Genomic DNA, 20,085 nt, shown 5'->3' with positions numbered 1-20,085 from the left:
TTGCTCTGATTATTATAGTAGTTCTCCTTAAACTTTGTACATATGGATTCAAGGTTCTGTTCTATTTCTGTCATCATTCTTTTTTGTTTCTTTTTGTCCTTGACTGCTTGTAGAGCTTGATCAGTCATCCACTGAGGCGTTTTTTTCCTTTTGGATACAGTGTACCAGGTATTTAAGTGCCAGGTATTTAATTTAAAAAGTGGGGCGGTGTAAATACTGTGGTTTCTTTTGACTGGAGACTGCACTACAGCATTGGTCACCATGATAACTGTACTTGTAGAACTTTACTAATAAAATAGGTCCTATCATAATAAAGTGCCATTTCAAAATGGAGGAAACATCTGGAAACACTTATACAGTGGTGCCTCGGGTTACGAAAGTAATTCGTTCCGCGGCCGCTTTCGTAACCCGAAAAGCCTTCGTAAGCCGAATTGCCATAGGCGCTAATGGGGAAAAGCCGCGTTTCGTGCGAAAAAGCCGAAAAAAGCACCAAAAATTTTCTTCGTAACCCGAAAAAACATTCGTAACCCGGAACAATGATTTCCAATGGGATTTTTTCGTATCCCGAAAATTTCGTAACCTGGGTATTTCGTATCCCGAGGTACCACTGTAGTGTTATTTGTTACAGCAGACAACATTTGAAACTAAAGATGGATACAAAATCCTTTTGAAAAAGAAAAGAAACAATTGGAAATCATAGTAACAGTAAATGAAAGCCAAAGTTCTTGACAAAATTACAATTAATTTTAGACTTGATTTGACAGAGAAAAAAACATTCACTGACAAGTCAGCTTTATAAAAATTCCTGAATTTAAAAAATGCTGTGTGTGCCAAAGCAATCATGTATCTTTTTCAGTAACTCTGGGCCTGAACAGACAGGCCAAAATAAAGCTGCTTCAGGTCACTTTTGAGGTATGCTGTTGAAACGACGCACGCATCTTTAAAAGCCAGAAGCTGTGCCAAAGCTGCGCTCCAGTCCTTAGGACTGGGGGGTGGCTTTGGACAGCTTCCAGCCTCTTAGGACACATACATCTTTAAACAGCATACCTCCAAAGTGACCCCAAGCAGCTTTATTTTGGCCTGTCTGTTCGGGCCTTCTATTTTCTGTGCAGTACTATTTTTATTTATCTGAGAAATTCTAATGTAGTTTTAGTCAGTCATTAGGATGATATATGAAAAATATGTGCTGCACAAAAACATATAAGCAGTCATCCTAATGCAGTCTTTGATTCACACAGGATGTTTTTACACATGACTATTTCCGATATTCACTGCCCTTTTGTGAACATTCCCATTTATTTGCATGCCAAATACAGAAGCCCGTTTCTTCATTCGAACAGCAGAATCCAGACCTCTGAACTTAAAACTGAAAAAGTTCCCATACTGTGCCGAACACTCTAAACTTCACTGGCAGAATATAGGTGTTGAACAGAATGGCTATTTTAATTCTCAGCAGCTAGAAGCACTGTACTGTATTCATGTCTAGCAGTACACTACTAACAGAGCAAAATTCTGTGCAACAAAGAAGTTGTTTTAAAGTCACAATTTTCATTTCTTATTTATGCACACACATTATGCCACACACTTAATCAAACTAAAAATATTGGTAAATTATCAAACATTCTTGCTGGAACTGAGCACTGCTTTGCACAAAAATCTGCTGAAACAATGCTATCACAGCTAATTGCCCATACTAATTCCTCAAGCTCAAATTTCACCTGTCCCCTCCATTCATCTTTGTTCTTATACCAGTTCATTTTTCTTCTGTGAGGAAAAACTAGGAAGTTCTGTAAATTCCTGTAACTAAGTAAAGGAAGCATGCAGCATCTAACTATTTCATATTGTTACATTTTTCTGAAAACACTGCATCATTTTGTAATTACATAACCATTTTAATTAATATTAAAATTTACAAAATGTTAACGAAAACAACCCAGGAAACAATATACAGTCTTCCTTTCATATCTGCAGGGGATCCATTTCAAACTACCCCACCCCTACAGATAGTAAAAAAGCAAGACCCTCGAGTCCTATTATCCTTAATGGCAGGCATTACATGTGCCCACTGAAAGCAATGGGGTTGGTTAGCCAGAGATGTTTAAATCTGCAGATGGTAAGCCTACAAATGTTGAGGACAGAGAATAAAATGAAGAGCTTTAAAAAAAATCTTTTTTTCAAACAAAAGTGACAGTTATTAAAATCCTCATACCTCAAAATAATTTTAAAAACACTAGCAATAAAAGTGGATTTGGGTGAAGTTAAAACCCTACACAAATTAAAGAGTAATTTTCATTAAAATGTTATCATCTGGTAGTTAAAAGTTAGAAACAGTGCATGTCAAGAATCCTCAAAGTAGGCTCAATCTGTGGATACTGCCCACCTGACTTTATGAAATGACGATACTCACTGTAGGGTCTCATGCAACTATATTAAAAAAAAATTACTTATTTTTTTTATTTAAAAAGTATTTCCATTTGTTAAGTAAGTTCCACAACATAAATATAAAATACTATTAGTGAAAATGTATTTCAAACTATATACTATATACTACTATATACAGAATATACTAATGTTATTTTCATATTGCAGACACAGAGGGCAAAGCAAAAAGAAACCAAGAAATTATTGTCTAAGGATGCATCTGCACTGCAGAAATAATCCAGTTTGACACTTCAACTATCATGCTATGGCATTCTGGGAATTGTAGTCTGTTGTGGCACCAGAGCTCTCTCACAGAGAAGGCTAAATGTCTCACAAAACTACAGTTCACAGAATTCCATAGCATTGAGCCATGACAGTTAATGTGGTGTCAAAATGGATTATTTCTGCAGTGTGGGTTTCAGCCTTAGACAACATACCTAGAGGATCAGTCAACACTGCAATTTAGACATGGACCTCTAGGGAGTGAATCAGATGGGCCAAAAGGAATGGTCAGAGGCTGCTCCGGTCCCAGGATCTCAGCGACTAGATGGCCCACACCTGAAGCAGGCTACCGCTGCGATCCCAAACAGGCCACCGGCAGGAGCAGCTTTCTTTAAGAATAGAGCAGTGAATCACCCAGGAAATCACCAAGAATATCAAGCATTAAAACGATCTAGAAAATCCAAGGATCTTCAGATCACTCTCACTTCAGCTAATGTGTGTGTTTACGACTCAAATACCAGGAAACAACTGAATAAGAATGTTTTTCATCAGATGGCAGCTAAGGAAAATAAAATTTTGCTCTAAAAATAATATTGTTCCCATCCCCTGAAGTTGCTGAGATTACCTAAAATTATCCCTAAGACCTCTGAAACAATGTTATCTGGGTAAGCAAGTCAAAGGTAGAATTGTCAGGTAATGAAGAATGAGATCAAACAAAGACCCCCAACTATCAAGCTTGCTATGGAACATGCCTGCTTCTCCACTCACAATCTGGATAGTTTGTCATCTTTCACCAAAATACATACTGCAGTGTAGCAGCAGTGATAGGTAAGAATGTCAGTCAAATAGGTCGCCCATGTGTACAGGGCGCCGCCATTTTGACACCTTCATCATGTTTGGGGCATCTGAAAGCGCCCCCCTTGCACATCACGACGGCACCCCATGTTGAGCGCCTATCTGTCTGTCTGTCTGTCTGTCTGTCTGTCTGTCTATCTATCTATCTATCTATCTATCTGCATAGTCACAGCCATGTCCTTCCGAAACAAAAGGCAACCACATTTCCACTAAGATTCTGCCCAGGATTGCAGAATTAACTTAAACTGTAACAGTGCAATCCTTTGCATCTTTACTGAAAAAAATAAGCTCCACTGTGCTCAATGGGAGCTTGGCCGAAAAAAGGTGGGGGTATGTGCAAGTATGGAGCAAGTTAAATAGGAAGAGAAGAATGTGTATGAGTTAGATAGGGACCAGATGGAGACAGAGCTCTGAGTTAGAGTTCAGTTTATTAGACCCTGAAGGGTTTTAACAGCCAAGGTGGCTGAGGTATACTGCTGAGAGGGGTAGTTGAATAGGGGTTTGAGTACCCAGTTAAGGACTAGGAGAGTCCTTGGTTAAAAGGTGTCCAGAAAAATTCTGAGGGATTACAGCCTGGAAAAGGCTGGGGAAACCCACGATAAACCATTTGGTAGTGGTATGGCCTTAAGAAAGTCTAGTGTGGAAGTTGACATGTGGTGTGGCTGTGAAAATCTAAAGTATCAACAAGTTTAAAGCTCAGAGTCCAATCAAAAGTCCTATGTGAAACTGTAACCTAGAGACCACTTATAGAATAGAAAACAGATACTGTAAATCTTTGAACTTTAAAGCAAATAAACACCATATCAATTCTGAATACCAAACTTTAGAAGGATACTCCAAAACCATATTGTAAATAAAGTTTTCTATGTTTTGGCGAACATGTGGTCGCTTGAGATTTTTTAAGAAACCTAAAATAAAATGCTACCAGGAACTGACAATACTTATATAGCTAAGAACACTCAAAATAGTGAGTGCTCTCTTCTGAAGAGTGGCACCTGGGAGCAAAGGCGAAATGGAAGGAACACGACAGAGAGTCTTGAGTTCGAGTGTCTCCATCACATAATTGTTGGCAGCAATGGGATAAAAAAATCCAGTGTGCTGCAATCAGTGTGAGACACACTGTGACCACAAACCCATGGCTTTACAACAGGGGTAGCAACCTGCGCCCGCGGGCCGGATGCGGCCCGGCAAGGCCTTGGGACCGGCCCCTGCCCGGTCCTGCCGCCGGAGCCTTTGGCCTCTCGCGTGAGGGTGTGGGGCCTTTGGCCATCAGGAGGAGGCGGGCAAGGGGGGCATTATCTATAGAAGCCTCCAGAAATATGCATTTATATTAACATTTTTTAAAAATCAGCAAATTTTTTGTGTGTCTTCCATTTTTTTAAAAAAGTGCCACCCTTTGAAAATTTTGTCCTACATTTGTCCCGGTTATTTATTTATTTTTTTTTAAAAAAAATCATTTAATATTTATTTTTGGCTTTGCCCCCCCAGTTGTCTGAGGGACAGCAACCCGGCCCCCGGCTCAAAAGGTTGCCTACCCCTGCTTTACAATAACAAATTCTATGAGTGCCACACACGTATGCTCATGTGTAATTTCTTTGGACACTCTACATGAAAACTTCAATAATTTGTTTTCATAGCATATCTTAAGGTATATCTTCTCTGCTGGCATTTACATGAACAGTGGGAATCTTGCAGTCTTCAAGATGTTGTGAATTGCAACTCCCAGCATTTCCTCACCAATGACTATGATGGTCAAAGCTCTTCGGACTTGCAGTCCACAATATCTGGATGTTCACAGGCTCCACTCTAAATATACTGTACATAAACATACTAGAATATACTCTCACTCTCTCTCTCTCTCTCTCTCTCTCTCTCACACCACACCCACACATTATATGGTGTGTGTATATATATATATATATATATATATATATTATATATATGCACACATATAAATAACTCAAAGAATTGTTCTGTACAATAATATCTGTATTTCTATGGATCAGTGAAAGCAGAATACAGTGAGTGTTCTAAAATATAATGACACAAATGCTATAGCTGATTTGGTTAAATGCACGTTCATTCAAGTTACCAAAAAGCTTGTTTGTCATGACTTCGACTTTTGGATGGTGAAGACAACATAAAACATTCCTGAGAAGAAATTCCTTTGACATGGATATGATTTGGAACAATGCATCTGGACACCCTTTATCTACATCAGGGGTAGGCAACCTGGGCCCGCAGGCTGGATGCGGCCTGGCGAGGCCTTGGGACCGCCCCAGTCCAGTCCTGCCGCCGATTGCCACTGGGCTTTAGGGGGGCAATTGTCTATAGAAGCCTCGAACATGCATTTTATTAACATTTTTTTAAAAACAAGCAATTTTTTCACGTGTCCTCCATTTTTTTAAAAAAAGTGTCTTCATTTGAAAATGTTGTCCTCATTTGTCTGGTTTATTTATAATTTATTTTTAAAAAATTATTAATTATTTATTTTTTGGCTTCGGCCCCCAGTTGTTGCTGGGACAGCAACCCGGCCCCCGCTCAAAAAGGTTGCCTACCCCTGATCTACATGAACCGTCTGTTCCCAGAATACAAATAAAAAGCATGCTGATAAGCAACAATTAGTTCTGGAAATACTTACTTCTGTAGGTCATTGTCAGTGCAGTTTCCCCAGACAAGCTGATCTTGTGTATCTGTTTGTTGACTTTGCTTTTGAGGCTCTGCTATGTTTGCTCTCTACAGCTGTTCTGTCACCATCAACATTTTCGAGGAACAAGATTAGCAATAACAGATTTATTCTTTGTTATAAGTTTGTGATTACTGAGGAATTCCCCACCATTTTATTTTGATTGTATTCCTGCACATGGCTAAAGTGCAGGAATTAAGTAACAGCAAATAAATTTTTATTAACTAAAATATCACAACAGCAATCTCCCCCTTTTAATAAGATTGTTAGTAAAAGTGTAAGAAGTTAAGAAAATTGATTCCCTTCAACCTCCTTTCTACATTAAGTATACAGCCAAAGAACATGGCGTGTTCTTGCAATAAGCAAACTTGTCATCATTCTCATACTGCAGATCCTTAGTACACTCCATTTGAAATATGTGGCTGTGCTTACATGATTGGGGTCAGTACAGTAGGCCTTTGGTATCAGCTGGGGTTCGGTTCCAGCCTCCTGCAGATACCAAAATCTGTGGATTTCAAGTCCATTAAATACAACAGATAGTAAAATGGTGCCCCTTATACAAAAGGACAAAATCAAGATTGCATTTTGGAATTTATCATTCTTTGAATATTTTCAAGCCATGGATGCTTGAGCCATGGATGCTACCTATTACTTATATCTCCATTTCAAACTCCTTCTATGTGGCAACCTCCTTGACTTGTATAGCCTATAACACAGAAGTAAGTAACCTTGTTAATTGAAGGATTGCCACTCCTGAGAGCCATGTGTCAACCCTCTCTTATATGCATATACAGTGATCCCTTGTATCAGCTGGAGTTTGGTTCCAGGACTTCCCATGGATACACATCCCATGGATGTTCAAGTACCTTTACATATGGCATAATAAAATGGCATCCCTTAGAAACATGGCAAATGAGGTTTGCTTTTTGGATTTTTAAAAAAAACTTTTCAAGCCATGGATGACTGATCTATGGATGGTTGAATCCTAGAATATGGAGGTAGATGCACCTTCCACAGTCTGTAACCCCGCTTCGATCCAATGGGAGAGGCGGGGAAACATAAATAAAAAATTTTATTATTATTATTTTATTATTATTATATTAATTTGCAAATAATCAGATCTGCAATAGCCAAAGCCCTCAATGTGGAGTGTTGACTGTACCTACTGGGGCAACTTTTGAAGCAGTCACCATGACTTTAGTAATTGGGCTACCCAAACCTGGACTATATAAGTCTAAAATAGGAAAACCTACTGTAACTAAATGGAAAATATTATTTCCATAGGTTTTTGTGGGTTTTTCGGGCTGTGGCCATGTTCTAGGAGAGTTTCTTCCTGACGTTTTGTCAGCATCTGTTGATGGCATTCTCTGAATGCCAGCCACAGATGCTGCAAAAACGTCAGGAAGAAACTCTTAAGAACATGGCCACATAGCTCAAAAACTACAAAAAACTATGGATGCTGGCCATGAAAGCCTTCAACTTCACATAATTTCCATACAATATCCAGATTTAAGGCGGATACATCAGATACTTTAGCATGTAATCTTTAACACTTGCATTCACGTACAGTATGTTAATGTATATGTATGTATGCAAGAGCTGGAATGGCACCAGAAAACTCTCTGAAGGCTCCATAGCAGTTTCCCAGACAGACAAAGAGGCAAACATTTGAAAAAAACAATAGCAACAACAACAAAACAGCACAGCTTCTTGCCTATTAAACATTATGACAATTACGTGGAAAGTTTTGACTCGTCTCAATTGTTCATGCTGCTAGGTCCTGGCTGGAAAAAGAATCCAAGTTGAAAGTTAGACTAAATCAGTGGTCCCCAAACTGTGCTCTTTACGGGATTTTGGATTTCAGCTCCCAGAGTTCCAGACTTTGGCCAACATGGCTGAGGCTTCTGGGAGATGAAGTCCAAAATCTCTTAAAGGGCACAGTTTGGGGACCACTGAGATAAATAGACCACACAGCTTAAACAAATCCCAAGATGGCTGTAGTTTATGTTTTTATTTCAGAAGTAAAGATGTCATTGACAGATGGCATTAATTATGTTAACTGAAATTATTCATACTGAAACTGAAAGCAGATTGTGTTTGGTGGTATACTCGTCCTCCACATCCACTGGGTTAGGGGACAGGACCCCCGTGATGTGGAAAACTGCAAATAACAAAAAAACACTATTGTTTTTTACTTGAGAGACACCTAGGTCCTCCAGTAAACTCTGTGTTCAGTATCTGCAAGATATTGACCACCGATTGTGCTGGAGAGCTACAAATGCCTAATGGAGTATTCTCTTAGGAATCTCTAGGTCCTTCAGGGTGACTTTTGTTAAAGTTGACCACAGAGTTGCAATGAAGGACCTAGATATCCCTGTGAGAACATATTGATAAATATGAATAATCAAATCCTCAAAAAGTCAAAGCCCATGTGGAGGGACAAGTGTATAGTATTACCATTGAAGATCTTCCAGAAATTTTTAATGTCTTAGTTGATACTAATACCGTATTTTCCGGCATATAAGACGACTGGGCGTATAAGACGACCCCCAACTTTTCCAGTTAAAATATAGACTTTGGGATATACTCGCCGTATAACTACCCCTCTTCCAATGCACACCAATAAAAATTTTAAACATCAGATTTGATTTCAATATGGTAATTTTAATTCAAATGCTTATGCATGCAAGTACAGTACTTAGCAGGAAAACCTGATGTATACAAAGCCTGCTTGGATTGGACAGCTCTCCCTGCCTGCCCAGCCCTCCCTGTCTCCAAGACTATCAGAGCAGTAGCCACACACACTCTTTTTCCATAACCCGCGCTGTTTCTAAACACCCCCCCCCACCATATGCGGTGACCGCAGATTCTCAGTGTGACTTGGAAGTTTCAGCCACTGCCCTATAAGATGACACCTGGCATATAAGACGACACCCGACTTTTAAGAAGATTTTCCTGGGTTAAAAAGTGTCTTATCGCCAGATACAGTAAATCTCACCAGATGAACATTTTAACTTCAGAAAACTGCACAACAGAACTGTCTGAAAGTATTAGTAATCACTGATGAGTAATATTAAATGTTGTAACTTGCTCAACTGTAGAGCATGTAAATGGTAAAATCCTATCAGTCATAACATTAAACCAACAACATTGCCAGTAAAGTGTGATATAGAATGCTGGAATGACGACGACTGTGAAACACTGGGTTTAGTATATCGTTAGTAATTTATTTACTGTTACACTAAGGCAAACACTGAAGTCTGAATTACCAAAAAAAAAAAAAACCCCAAAAAACCTGTCCATAGGTTATCTGTCTTTTAAGGAGTCTGAATGTTACTCAAAATCAAGATTCCATATTTACATTTCCTCTCCTTTACCACTAAATTTCATGCATGCCAACATAAGAATTTATTTGAGTGTGTTCTAAGTTCCTTAGCAAAGTGGCAATATCAGTTACATATGAATATTTTATAAAAGCAGGGGGGGCGACTAAAGCCTCACACTGCCAAGCCACCTGAAGCTGACCGGATTTCAGGCGGCTGCCCAGATGTGAGCAACTTCAAGACACTGTGATGGTGCTGCATTTACATGCAGCATGAAGCCAGAGCATCTTGAAGCTGGCTTCAGACTGTGGTGGTGCCAGGAAAAGTGCCTCTTTCCCAGCCCCAAAAAAGGAATGGATCTTTTCCACTCCTTTTGGGGCCGGGTTCAAGGTGGATTGGAGCCACCCCTTCTTGCCACTCTATTCTGGCCCTAACCTCTAGGGTACTTTCAGATCACACCAGTTACCAAACAAGGAATTAGCATTATGAACTGAATGTGGGAATAAACTGATGGTGTTACAAAGCCAAAATATTATCTTAAAAAAAACAACAACGTTGATTGGATCCCTGTAATTGTTTGTTCTAGTTCTCCACATTAATATTCAATTCAAACTGAAATGATTCAACAATGAGCTGGACAAGAATCAATAAAAACTACTTTGTATTGGACAGGAGTCAGCATAAAATAAGTCCATATTAGAGGTTTGAGTGTAGTGCACAAGGCAGTGGCTGAATCCTACTAAGACAAAGACCTTGGTGGTGGGTGGCTCCTGCAACCTGGGGGTACCTACTTATAGACAGGGTTACAGACCAATTGCATGAAAAGGTTAATAATCTGGGAGTACTATGAAATCCATCCTTTTACATTGAGGCTCCAGTGAACTGATAAGCTCAGAATGGCTTTCTTTTAGACTTTACTTGTTTTTTTATATATTTATTGTAACTTTTTGCACTTCTTTGCTTTAATTCCTTGTACATTGCTCCAAACACTCTATTAGGACACAATTTATAAATTAAATAAATAAATCTGAACACTAACTGAAGCAATGACTCAGCTAACTCTGACTCTCTTTGGAAAATAGCCAGTCATCCCTTCCCACACAACCCATCCACTCACTAAGCAAATGACCAGTTGTCATGTCTCAGACAAAACTTTGCACATATGAATTGCTACCATGAGCATTCTCCTGCAAATCTAACACAACTACTGACTTGGTCTGAGAGATTATAGCCCAGTACCTAATCAGCCAAGGTGACTGTGTAAGAAAGAACACCTTGAGTGCATTACAAGATAGATATGGTGGGTCTAAAAGTACTGGCAGTTTACAAATCATTGGCTGCTGGTCTGCAGCAAGTTTCCAGGAAAGAAAGAAAACACAGTTGCAACCAATAGGCACAAATATGGTTCTTGACCTTTGTCACATTAGGGAAAAGGAATTTGCTTCTCATGTCAAATAGCTTAAGAATTGCTAGTCTACGTTCTCACATAGTTAGGCTATCTCTTGTCTTCACCTGCAGAAGGTTGGCTCTGCTCTCTTGCCCAGTGCTGTTATACCTGAGCAGCCAAATCTTAATTCTTACTCAGAGATAATTTTTTCAACTGAGTGAGATTATCTTTAGTTAACCAGTATTTGCTATTTATATTGGCATTTATCAGACCAAAATCCACTCTTGTGATGTTTTTTGTTATGGCAAGGAAGGACTTGTCATACAACATTACTTGGATATTTAAAATAATGCAATGAGCGGAAAGATGGGTTTGGTTCAAAATCTACCAGCAAACCATGAACAGTAAGTATGTTTGCCATTCCTCAATGGTGAGAAACAAGGGAGGAACAGTGCTGCTGCCTGGCATTCTTCTGGATCAACTTGTGGGAGAGTTTGTCAGTGAATTGCTCAAGTTATTATTGTAAGCATTTTTATACTACCCTTCAATTATATTCTCCAAGCAGTTTACCAAAAAAAGAACAAAACAAAGAGAATATAAATACAAAAGAATGCAATGAACTAAAAGGCATGAACTCATAAACACAACATAACACAGTCAGACTCAAAACTGCACTCAAAAACTTGGGAATATGAAAAGTCTTTCCCTGATGTCAAAATAGGAAGGCACCAGACAATGCACTCTGGGAAGCACTCTCCATAAGGTGCCTTCACTGTGAAAAGTGATACAATAACCTCTGGCCATATGCAGATTACTTTTTACTAGAAGTAGTTTGTATCTCCATGGGTTTTAAAAAAAACCAGGTACTCATAAGCTGAGAAGAAACCACAAAGCTGCTTCAGTGTATGAAACACTAGTTTGATTCTTCTACAATAAGAGTTGGAGCAGATGTTGAGCTTTGAGAAGGAGAGAAAGGAGACAGTCCTCTTATATTACCTTACACTCACTAGTCAACATTGGATTTTGACTCAGGAAATGTCCAAACTTTTATCAAGAAGGATATCTTTTTATCTTATCAATAAAGTATTCCTTAGAACAGAAGTCACCTTTGCAGGGATTAAAGGAATAAAACTCTTAGAATCCTCCGCCCAAAAAACAACCCCCAAACAAAACCTACTTTCCAATGCAAACACAACTCAAAGGTTCATGAGTTTAAGCCTGCAGAGAACAGAAAATGCACATCCAAGATTTAATGTGGAAAAAAGGGGCAGGATAGAAACTATCCATATATCCCAATTATTCACATACTAGGGTCGACTGTTGAGATTCATGGGGGGGGGGGGGTTACCTGCAAAAGTCAAAATTTGCAAACAAAGTGGGGAAGCGGGAGCAGTGTGTGCGTGTGCACCCCATCTCTCTTCCGAAAAAAGAAACAGCTCTAGCAAGCTCTCTGGAGCACTGGAAGGGCAAGGGAGTATGTATTCATGGGTCCCTCTTTCCCTTCCAAGGCTTCAAGAAGCTCCAGGGAGCTCTCTGAAGGCTTGGAATGGCAGGAAAGAGGGCACATTCACTTTTCCCAAACCCCTTCCCAAGGCAAGAGAGCTGTCTTTCCCAGGACAAATCCCTGTTCTGGAAAAGGGTGGGGTATTATTTTCCCCAAACCCCTTCCCAAGGCAGAAAGCTGCTTGGGGAAAGAGGCAGCTCTCCATCCTGGAAACGGGTGGGATTGGCAAGCACACTCTTCCCAGCTTCTCCCTCCTAGGCTTTTTCCCTCCCCAGGGGAAAAGCCCAGGAGGGATGAGAAGGAGGAGTGCATGTGCAGTGGCCTTGACCTCACAAATGATTGAAACTGCAAGTGTCAAAGTCGCAAATGTCGAAGGACGACTGTAGAACCTAAAGTGCTGGAGGTTAGTGCAGTTGGCTTTCTCATGCAGAACTGTTCATGATACCAGTTTAATTATTTGAGCAATAGAAAGATGAGATTTTCATAGCTTCTACATGCTGATTATAGAAGTCACATTAATAAAACCAAAATGTGGAGTGAGATTTTCTGCCACTACAATACAAACATTAACACCAAGAGAAAAGGGCCAAGAGAGAAGCAAAAAATACAGTGTAATAAAAACCCCTTCCCAGCAGGAAAACATACAAATAATACAAGTTGTTAAAACAAGAATCAATATATATATATATATATATATATATATATATATATATATATATCTCAACATAAGCCACAATATCTTCAAAGGGCCAGAACTTTCACCTGATATCTAAAAAAAACAATGTCAAGATCCAGCAAACCTCTCTAGGAAAATTCCAGTACAGAAACTGATCTATTCCTGGTGGACATCCCTCAAACTTCACTGGACAACAGCACTCAAAGCAAGGTCTTAGCTGCCAAATGGAGCACACATAGACACACGTACAGAGAAGAGCAGTCTCTACAATATCTATGCCTCAGTCACTGTTTTTAGAAAAAAAAATATTTTAAATGTAGCCTGGAAACAGATAATCTATTAGGAATTTAGCAAAACCAGACTAACACAGTTCAAATGACCAACTACAATAAAGTAGTCATAGCATTCTCCATCCCTGAACTAGGACATGTGTAACTAAGCTGAGGTCCACATTTGACAGAAAAGGCATTGCTTGTATTACTATGTTTTGAATATTTTGAAATGGCCCTTGGGCTATTCAATAAACTTGTTTGTTTGTTTGTTTGTTGTCTGTTTGTTCACAGAAAAGGTAAAAGCCAACACAACAGACAATGTTGGTAAAGTTCCTCAGGGAGTAAAAATAAATATTATATTAATAGTATACCTTGCAGCCAAATCAAGATTTTTAAAATACAGTAGGCCCTTGGTATCTGTGTAAGTTTTGTTCCAGAGTCTCCATTAAATGGCTCAAGTCTCATTATGGTGTTCCTTACATACAATGACAAAATCAAGGTTTGCTTTTTGTAATTAAAAAAAACAAATGTTCAAGCCGAGTACAGAATCCATGGATATAGAGGGTCAACTATATTTAACCCTTGGCATAGAAGCCCACAATTTCCTTTAGAACTACAGTAAGTGAAGGGAGGTTTAACTGTACCACAGGTACTGTACTGACAAAAAGCACCCATGCCCACATGCTGTCCTTATGTAGCTCATCATTAGGAAGTGTTTCCTACAGCATATCTCAATGTAAAAGAGCAACCATTTTCATCAGGATTCTGATGGGGTGGAAGAATCACATCTCTCTCTCATGTGCTGTGGTCTGGACAGAAGTCCAACCTCACATACACTGAAGCAGCTATACACCATACTGTTAACATTATGGGAAATCAATCCTTCAATACTGGAGCGTGTCAAAGAGGGCAACAAAATTGTGAAGGGTCTGGAAACCATGTCCTATGAGGAATACTAAGGGAGCTGGGGATGTTTAGCCTGGAGAAGAGAAGGTTAAGGGGTGATATGATAGCCCTGTTTAAATACTTGAAGGGATGTCATATTGAGGAGGGAACTAACTTGTTTTCTGCTGCTCCAGAGACTAGGACCCGGAGCAATGGATGCAAGCTACAGCAAAAGAGATTCCACCTCAACATTAGGAAGAACTTACTGACAGTCAGGGCTGTTTGACAGTGAAACGCACTCCCTCAGAGGGTAGTGGAGTCTCCTTCCTTAGAGGTCTTTAAACAGAGGCTGGGTGGTCATCTGTCAGGGATGCTTTGATTTAAATTTCCTGCATGGCAGGGGGTTGGACTGGATGGCCCTTGTGGTCTCTTCCAACTCTATGATTCTATGATTCTAAAAGAGCCTCTCTCTGTGTGTACAATCAGCCCGCCACGTTCACTGTGGTTAGGAAGTGTAGGAATCCCACAAAAGTGTGAAAACCACTAACCCCCTCCCGGACAAATTTAACACAGAATAAAAGTACAATCTGCAGATTCAACCCCCTATAGATGCCTTTGAGGAAGCGGGGTTCCTTCATAATGCAGAAGCGGGTGGGTGGTGGGACTTGTCGCCATCTCTGCTGCTGCCCTACCCCATTTTAAATAGGGACTTACAAGCCTCACTCAGTCTCACAAGACTTTGAGTCCCCATTAAAATCACAGCAGAGGTGGCAGCAAATAATCTGTGACTAATCAAATCCACAAAAGTAAAACTTGCAAATGTGGAGGGCCAACTACATAGAAAAGCCAGATGCACTAACTTCTGCATTAATGGCTCTTGGGCCATACAGTCATATGTATATTTTTCTTAGAAAAAGCAATTTCCTTCCCTGACAGGAAGCAGAGACTATTTCTTGGAAAGTATGGGCAGTACAGTATATATTTTTTTATAAATAAAATAGTTTAATTAAGATTGTTTATTTCTGTGGGTGACTCTGGGTGACTTCTGGTAACACAACTGCTGCTTCTGTGCGCATGCGCAAAAAAGTTATTTCCAAACCATCAACAGGATTTGTGCACATTTGAACTGAAAACCAAATGTGCTTTATACCACTTTCTCTCATTAGCAATGCGCTTTTAGTGCTTGGTTGTGCTCTGCGTATGATAATCAATTGTATATTTGTGTGATTTTCCGGGATGCAGAGACTTTAATCATTTTCGAGATGGATGCACATAGGTCCCCAAGTGATAAAGTCCAATGTAACTTTATGTAAACATGCTCTGGATTTTAAACATGCTCTGGACTGAGCTGTCATTGATTTACTGTATAAGCTCTTAAAAACACTGAAGAAACTGCTCCACAGCAAAGGTAATCCACTTAAGTACTTTTGACAAGCAGGAAAAATGATAATGACCATCCATATCACATACTCTTGTGTTTCCAATTCATCTCCCAGTTTCGTTTACTACTAGCAGTAATGCAATATTGCCACAAAAATGTAACCAACAGAGGTTCCTACCAAACAGCTGTTAAACAGTTTTCCTTTACATGTCAACTGCCCAAGAAAGAACAATAAAACTGAAAAAGTGGCCAGTGTGCTGTGTACTGTCTTTTTTAAAAAATGGCCTAAACACAATGTAAAGAAAAGGAGATCCCAAATCCAACTTCTCTCCTCCCAAACCTTCAGAGCACTGCACATAAACAAAATTCCTGCCATGTGACCTTCTTCCAACATCACATTTACTGGCCTCAAAACCTCTCAGCTGTTTAATTCCAGAGCAAAGCTAAACAACTTTTTCTTTCAAGCCAGTAAAGACCCCAATGGCTTTTAAAAAGAGAGAAGGAATGACCCAAATGACCATGGTGTGGTGGTTTCAAGTGTTGGACTAGGACTCTGGAGACCAAGGTTCAAAAAGCCACTCAGCCATGAAAAGCCACCTTGGGAGAGTCACACTCTCTCAGCCTGAGGAAGCACGGCCTTCTCTGAACAAATCTTGCCAAGAAATCCCTGATAGGTTTGCCTAGCCGTAAGCTGGAAATGACTTGAAGGCACACAACAATAAGGACCCACATAGATGTTGTTGTTGTTTTGGTAAATGTCAATACTAAACTCCAGAACAGTTTCCCATGTGAATGACTTGCAACTTGCAAATGAGGGAAGGGCAGGAGGAGAGAAGTTCCAAGAGCAACCATCTTATCTCCCCATCGCACCTTGAAACTTTCAAAAGCCACCCTACAAGGTGATCGAGGTCGAGCAGTATTGCTCCTGCATTCCTTCGCCTTGCCTAGGAATTTGGGAGGCGTAACCAATGTGGCAATAAACAAAAGGCCAAAAGAAAGTTTTTAGAAAACCAGGCACAACTATGAATGCATCTAGTGTTCTGGCAAAGATGGAGGGGAGGAAATGGAAGCAAGGAAGGCATCCTCTCAGCAGTCTGAAGAAAACACTCCCTCCCTTCCCAACAAAAAACAAATTGTGGAAGGGGACAACTATCCTGTGTGCTGGGAAATTCACCCTCCTTATGTCCTCCATGGTGCAATAGTTTGTTGGACTATGGTTCAAAACACAATGCAGAAATAATCCAATTTGAGACTGCTCTGACTGCCCTGGCTCAATGTTAGTGAATTCTGGGAACTGTAGTTTTGTGAGTCATTATGCCCTTCTCTGTCAGAGCTTTGGTGCCACAACAAACTACAATTCCCAATATTCCCTAGCACTGAGCGCAGGGTGTCAAACTGGATTATTTCTGCAGTGTGTTTTGGACCTATGGCTCTGGAGATCAGGGTTCAAATCCTGGCTTTGCCATGGAAACCCACAGGGTGACCTTGTGCAAATCACACACTCTCAGCCTCAGAGGATGGCCGTAGCAACACACACACACACACACACACACCTCTGAATAAACTTTCCCAGAAAGTACCCAACTAGTTGGGGGGCAATTGGTGTATACATTGTACTGTATAGAGAAATCTTGTAGCACCTTTTGAGACTAACTGAAGAAGAAATGGGCAGCATGAGCTTTCCTAGACTTCAGCCTACTTCCTCAGATGCATTTGGTGGAGTGGAAGCTAGGTACAAACACACACACACACACACACACACACACACACACATATATATATATATATACACACACACACACACATGCCATTGGTATGTGAGGATGTCAATTCAAATTATAAATCCTCTGTGTATGGAAATGAAGCTGCAGGTCCAATTTTTAAAAAAGAGTGCCCTGATAAGTGCTATAGAAATAATAATAATAATAATAATAATATTAAATAGTTTTATTTATATGCCACCTTTCTCGTAGGAACAAGGCGGCTCACAACATCAGATAAAACACAACACACAGTTAAAATATATCTTGTTCATTAAACCATCAACAATTAAACATTGAGATAATAATCAAGCCAAGTCTAGAGATTGCTCTTGCTACTGGAGTTGCAAAGGTATCTGAAACCTGGACAAATGAATGTTGTTGCTAAGGCTATTCCTTGCCTTTTAGTAGAACCCTGTGATAGATCGTTACTATTCCTAGAACCCTGTGAAAAGAGATTCATATCCTAGGGTGGCCATAAGTCGGAGGGGGCTTGAAGGCACACAACAACATCCCACAACTTCATTGCACAAAACGTGTCATGTCCAAAGAAAAAGAGCCACTCACTCACCCTTTCCAGCCAGGGCTCCTTTTTCTGGCCTTTCAGGCCCCTGAGGAAGAAGGTCCTCATCCCTGGCTTGGGACATCTGCCAGCTTTCTCCTTGGAGTAGCAACAACCCCGAGAGCCCCCTTCCTCCTCGACCAGGCAATAGGGCCCTGAAGGAACAAAAACACACAGAGTTCTTTCACACACACACAAACACGCGCCCAAGTTGCAAGAGAAGCCCCACAAGTTGGCAACTCCAAGGCAGAGGCGTTGTTGTTGCTGCTCCTGTTGTTGTTGTGGCTTCTTTTTCCCCCTCCTTCCTTCCCTTTCCCTTCCCTCCCTCCCTCTCTCTCTCTCTCTCTCTCTCTCTCTCTGATAAAACATTCCTTCTCTTTTGGAAACTTTGTATTTGGAGACTTTTCCCTGGTTTCTTTTGCTTTCTTTTTTTCTTTTTACCTCAGTGCTGCAAATGTGTGGAGAAGGAAGATAACACTCACACACTCACACACACAAGCCTCAGCTTCAGGGGCCTCTGAGGAGTAGAAGAGGCGGAGTAAACCCAGAGTTGGCCAGATGTGGTGACTGCGAAGGAGGACAGGGCAGCGCAAAATGGAGGACGTGGTCGAAATGTTTAAAAAGAAGAAGCCCAAAACACTCCCCAGACATGCTCAAAATGGAGGGCGTTCGGGAAAAGTGGAGGACATGACCAATTTTACACTCATAGAAATAAACATTCGTGCTTCTCATGCTCCAAATGGAGGGCATTCAAACAAAATGGAGGACGTGACCTGGACAGAAATAGAAATCCAGGCGTCTCGGTCATGCTCAAAAGGGAGGGCATTCGATAATAGTGGAGGACGTGACCAACATTAAAAAGCTGAAAACACAGAAAAGTAAAGCCAGGGTTCTCAGTCACGTTCAAAATGGAGGGCATTTTGCTATCCTTCCCGGACAGAAGGCTGAAAAGGAGGACATTCTGGCATCCATCCTGGACAGAAAGATGACATGGAGGACATTTTGGAGTCCCTCCTGGACAGAAGGATGACATGGAGGACATTTTGGAGTCCCTCCTGGACAGAAGGATGACATGGAGGACGTGTCCTGGAAAAAGAGGATGGTCACCCCTGCCCTTTCTCAAGAGACTAAACTTAAGAGGACACCAACACATAACACACCAAAGAGACACACAACACAACCAAGAGATTTTATTTCCTGAGACGTGGGGAGAAATTCCTGCCTCACTTTCCCTGGTGGAGGGTCTTAACAGAAGCTCTCTCTCTTTTAACTTCAGTGGCTTCCTCACCATAAGCTATGAACTTTGCAAAAAACAACAGTATCCCTCACAGCAAACTTTTCCTCTGGTCCAGAAGGAGCCTCCCATTCATGTCTAGACTCACTTCCAACTTCCACACCAGATTTCCCACTCCCCTCTTCTTCTTCTTCTTCTTCTTCTTCCCCACCAAATGGGGTCTTCTCCTCCACCACTTTCTCCTTTCCAGAGGAAGGAGGCCCTTTCCCCTCAAACTGGCAGCAGAAAAAAGGGATGTTTCATGTATTTTCTAAAAAGGAGCAAGAAAGTCTTCTTTTGGGACTAACACACGCCCCACACACACATGACTCCAAACACACATTTGAAATATATGTATTTTTAAAAAAAATAGGGGGTGGTGTTTGAAACTGTCACTGGCAGTTTGAAGAAAAAGCAGCCTATTGGTGAGGAAGGCATTTTTCGTACAGTAAATACCAGGAAACAGCCTCCTCCTCTGTTCCTCCTCTTTCTCTTGCTCTGTCACAGATACTAGAGCATTATCCACACTGCAGAAATAATCTGGTTTGACTGTACATACTTTTTCTTGCTTGTCATATCTGGACAGCCAGAGCAAAGGACTGAATCTTAAGCCTCATTCCCACTACAAAATAAATCATTTTTTGAGTGGAATCAATGAAGCGATTTAATGCCAAATAGACATTGAATAGACAGCGTGTTCACACTTGAGCTGAATCGATTCATTTCAAAAGAAACGGGGAATGCCATGGATCCGGAAGAACTGGTTTAAGTGGGTTTAGCAATGTGCCCCCTCGGCAAAAGACACCAGAAATTCAGTGCAAGTGCGAACAAGGACCATTTAAACCGGTTCAGATCAGTTTGAAAACTGGTTTATTATG

The 20,085-nt window shown here is 40.5% G+C and overlaps 1 protein-coding gene across 1 annotated transcript in view; it reads right to left on the bottom strand.

The window, feature by feature from the left end:
- MDFIC (MyoD family inhibitor domain containing) overlaps window positions 1-18,447 on the bottom strand; it is a 48,466-nt gene extending 30,019 nt beyond the window's left edge. Inside the window, exons 1-2 of the mRNA XM_042470100.1 lie at window positions 18,376-18,447; window positions 17,944-18,089 (exon numbers count right to left, since the gene is read on the bottom strand). Coding sequence (XP_042326034.1) covers window positions 17,944-18,019 — 76 coding nt within the window. The 5' untranslated portion in view covers window positions 18,020-18,089; window positions 18,376-18,447. The remainder of the gene's footprint in view (window positions 1-17,943; window positions 18,090-18,375) is intronic.
- Window positions 18,448-20,085: the final 1,638 nt, after the last annotated feature.

Source organism: Sceloporus undulatus, chromosome 5 (assembly GCF_019175285.1).
Source record: "Sceloporus undulatus isolate JIND9_A2432 ecotype Alabama chromosome 5, SceUnd_v1.1, whole genome shotgun sequence".
NCBI classification, from domain to species: domain Eukaryota; kingdom Metazoa; phylum Chordata; class Lepidosauria; order Squamata; family Phrynosomatidae; genus Sceloporus; species Sceloporus undulatus.
The sequence above is the reverse complement of the archived record's forward strand: the minus strand, read 5'-3'. Positions and strand labels throughout refer to the sequence as shown.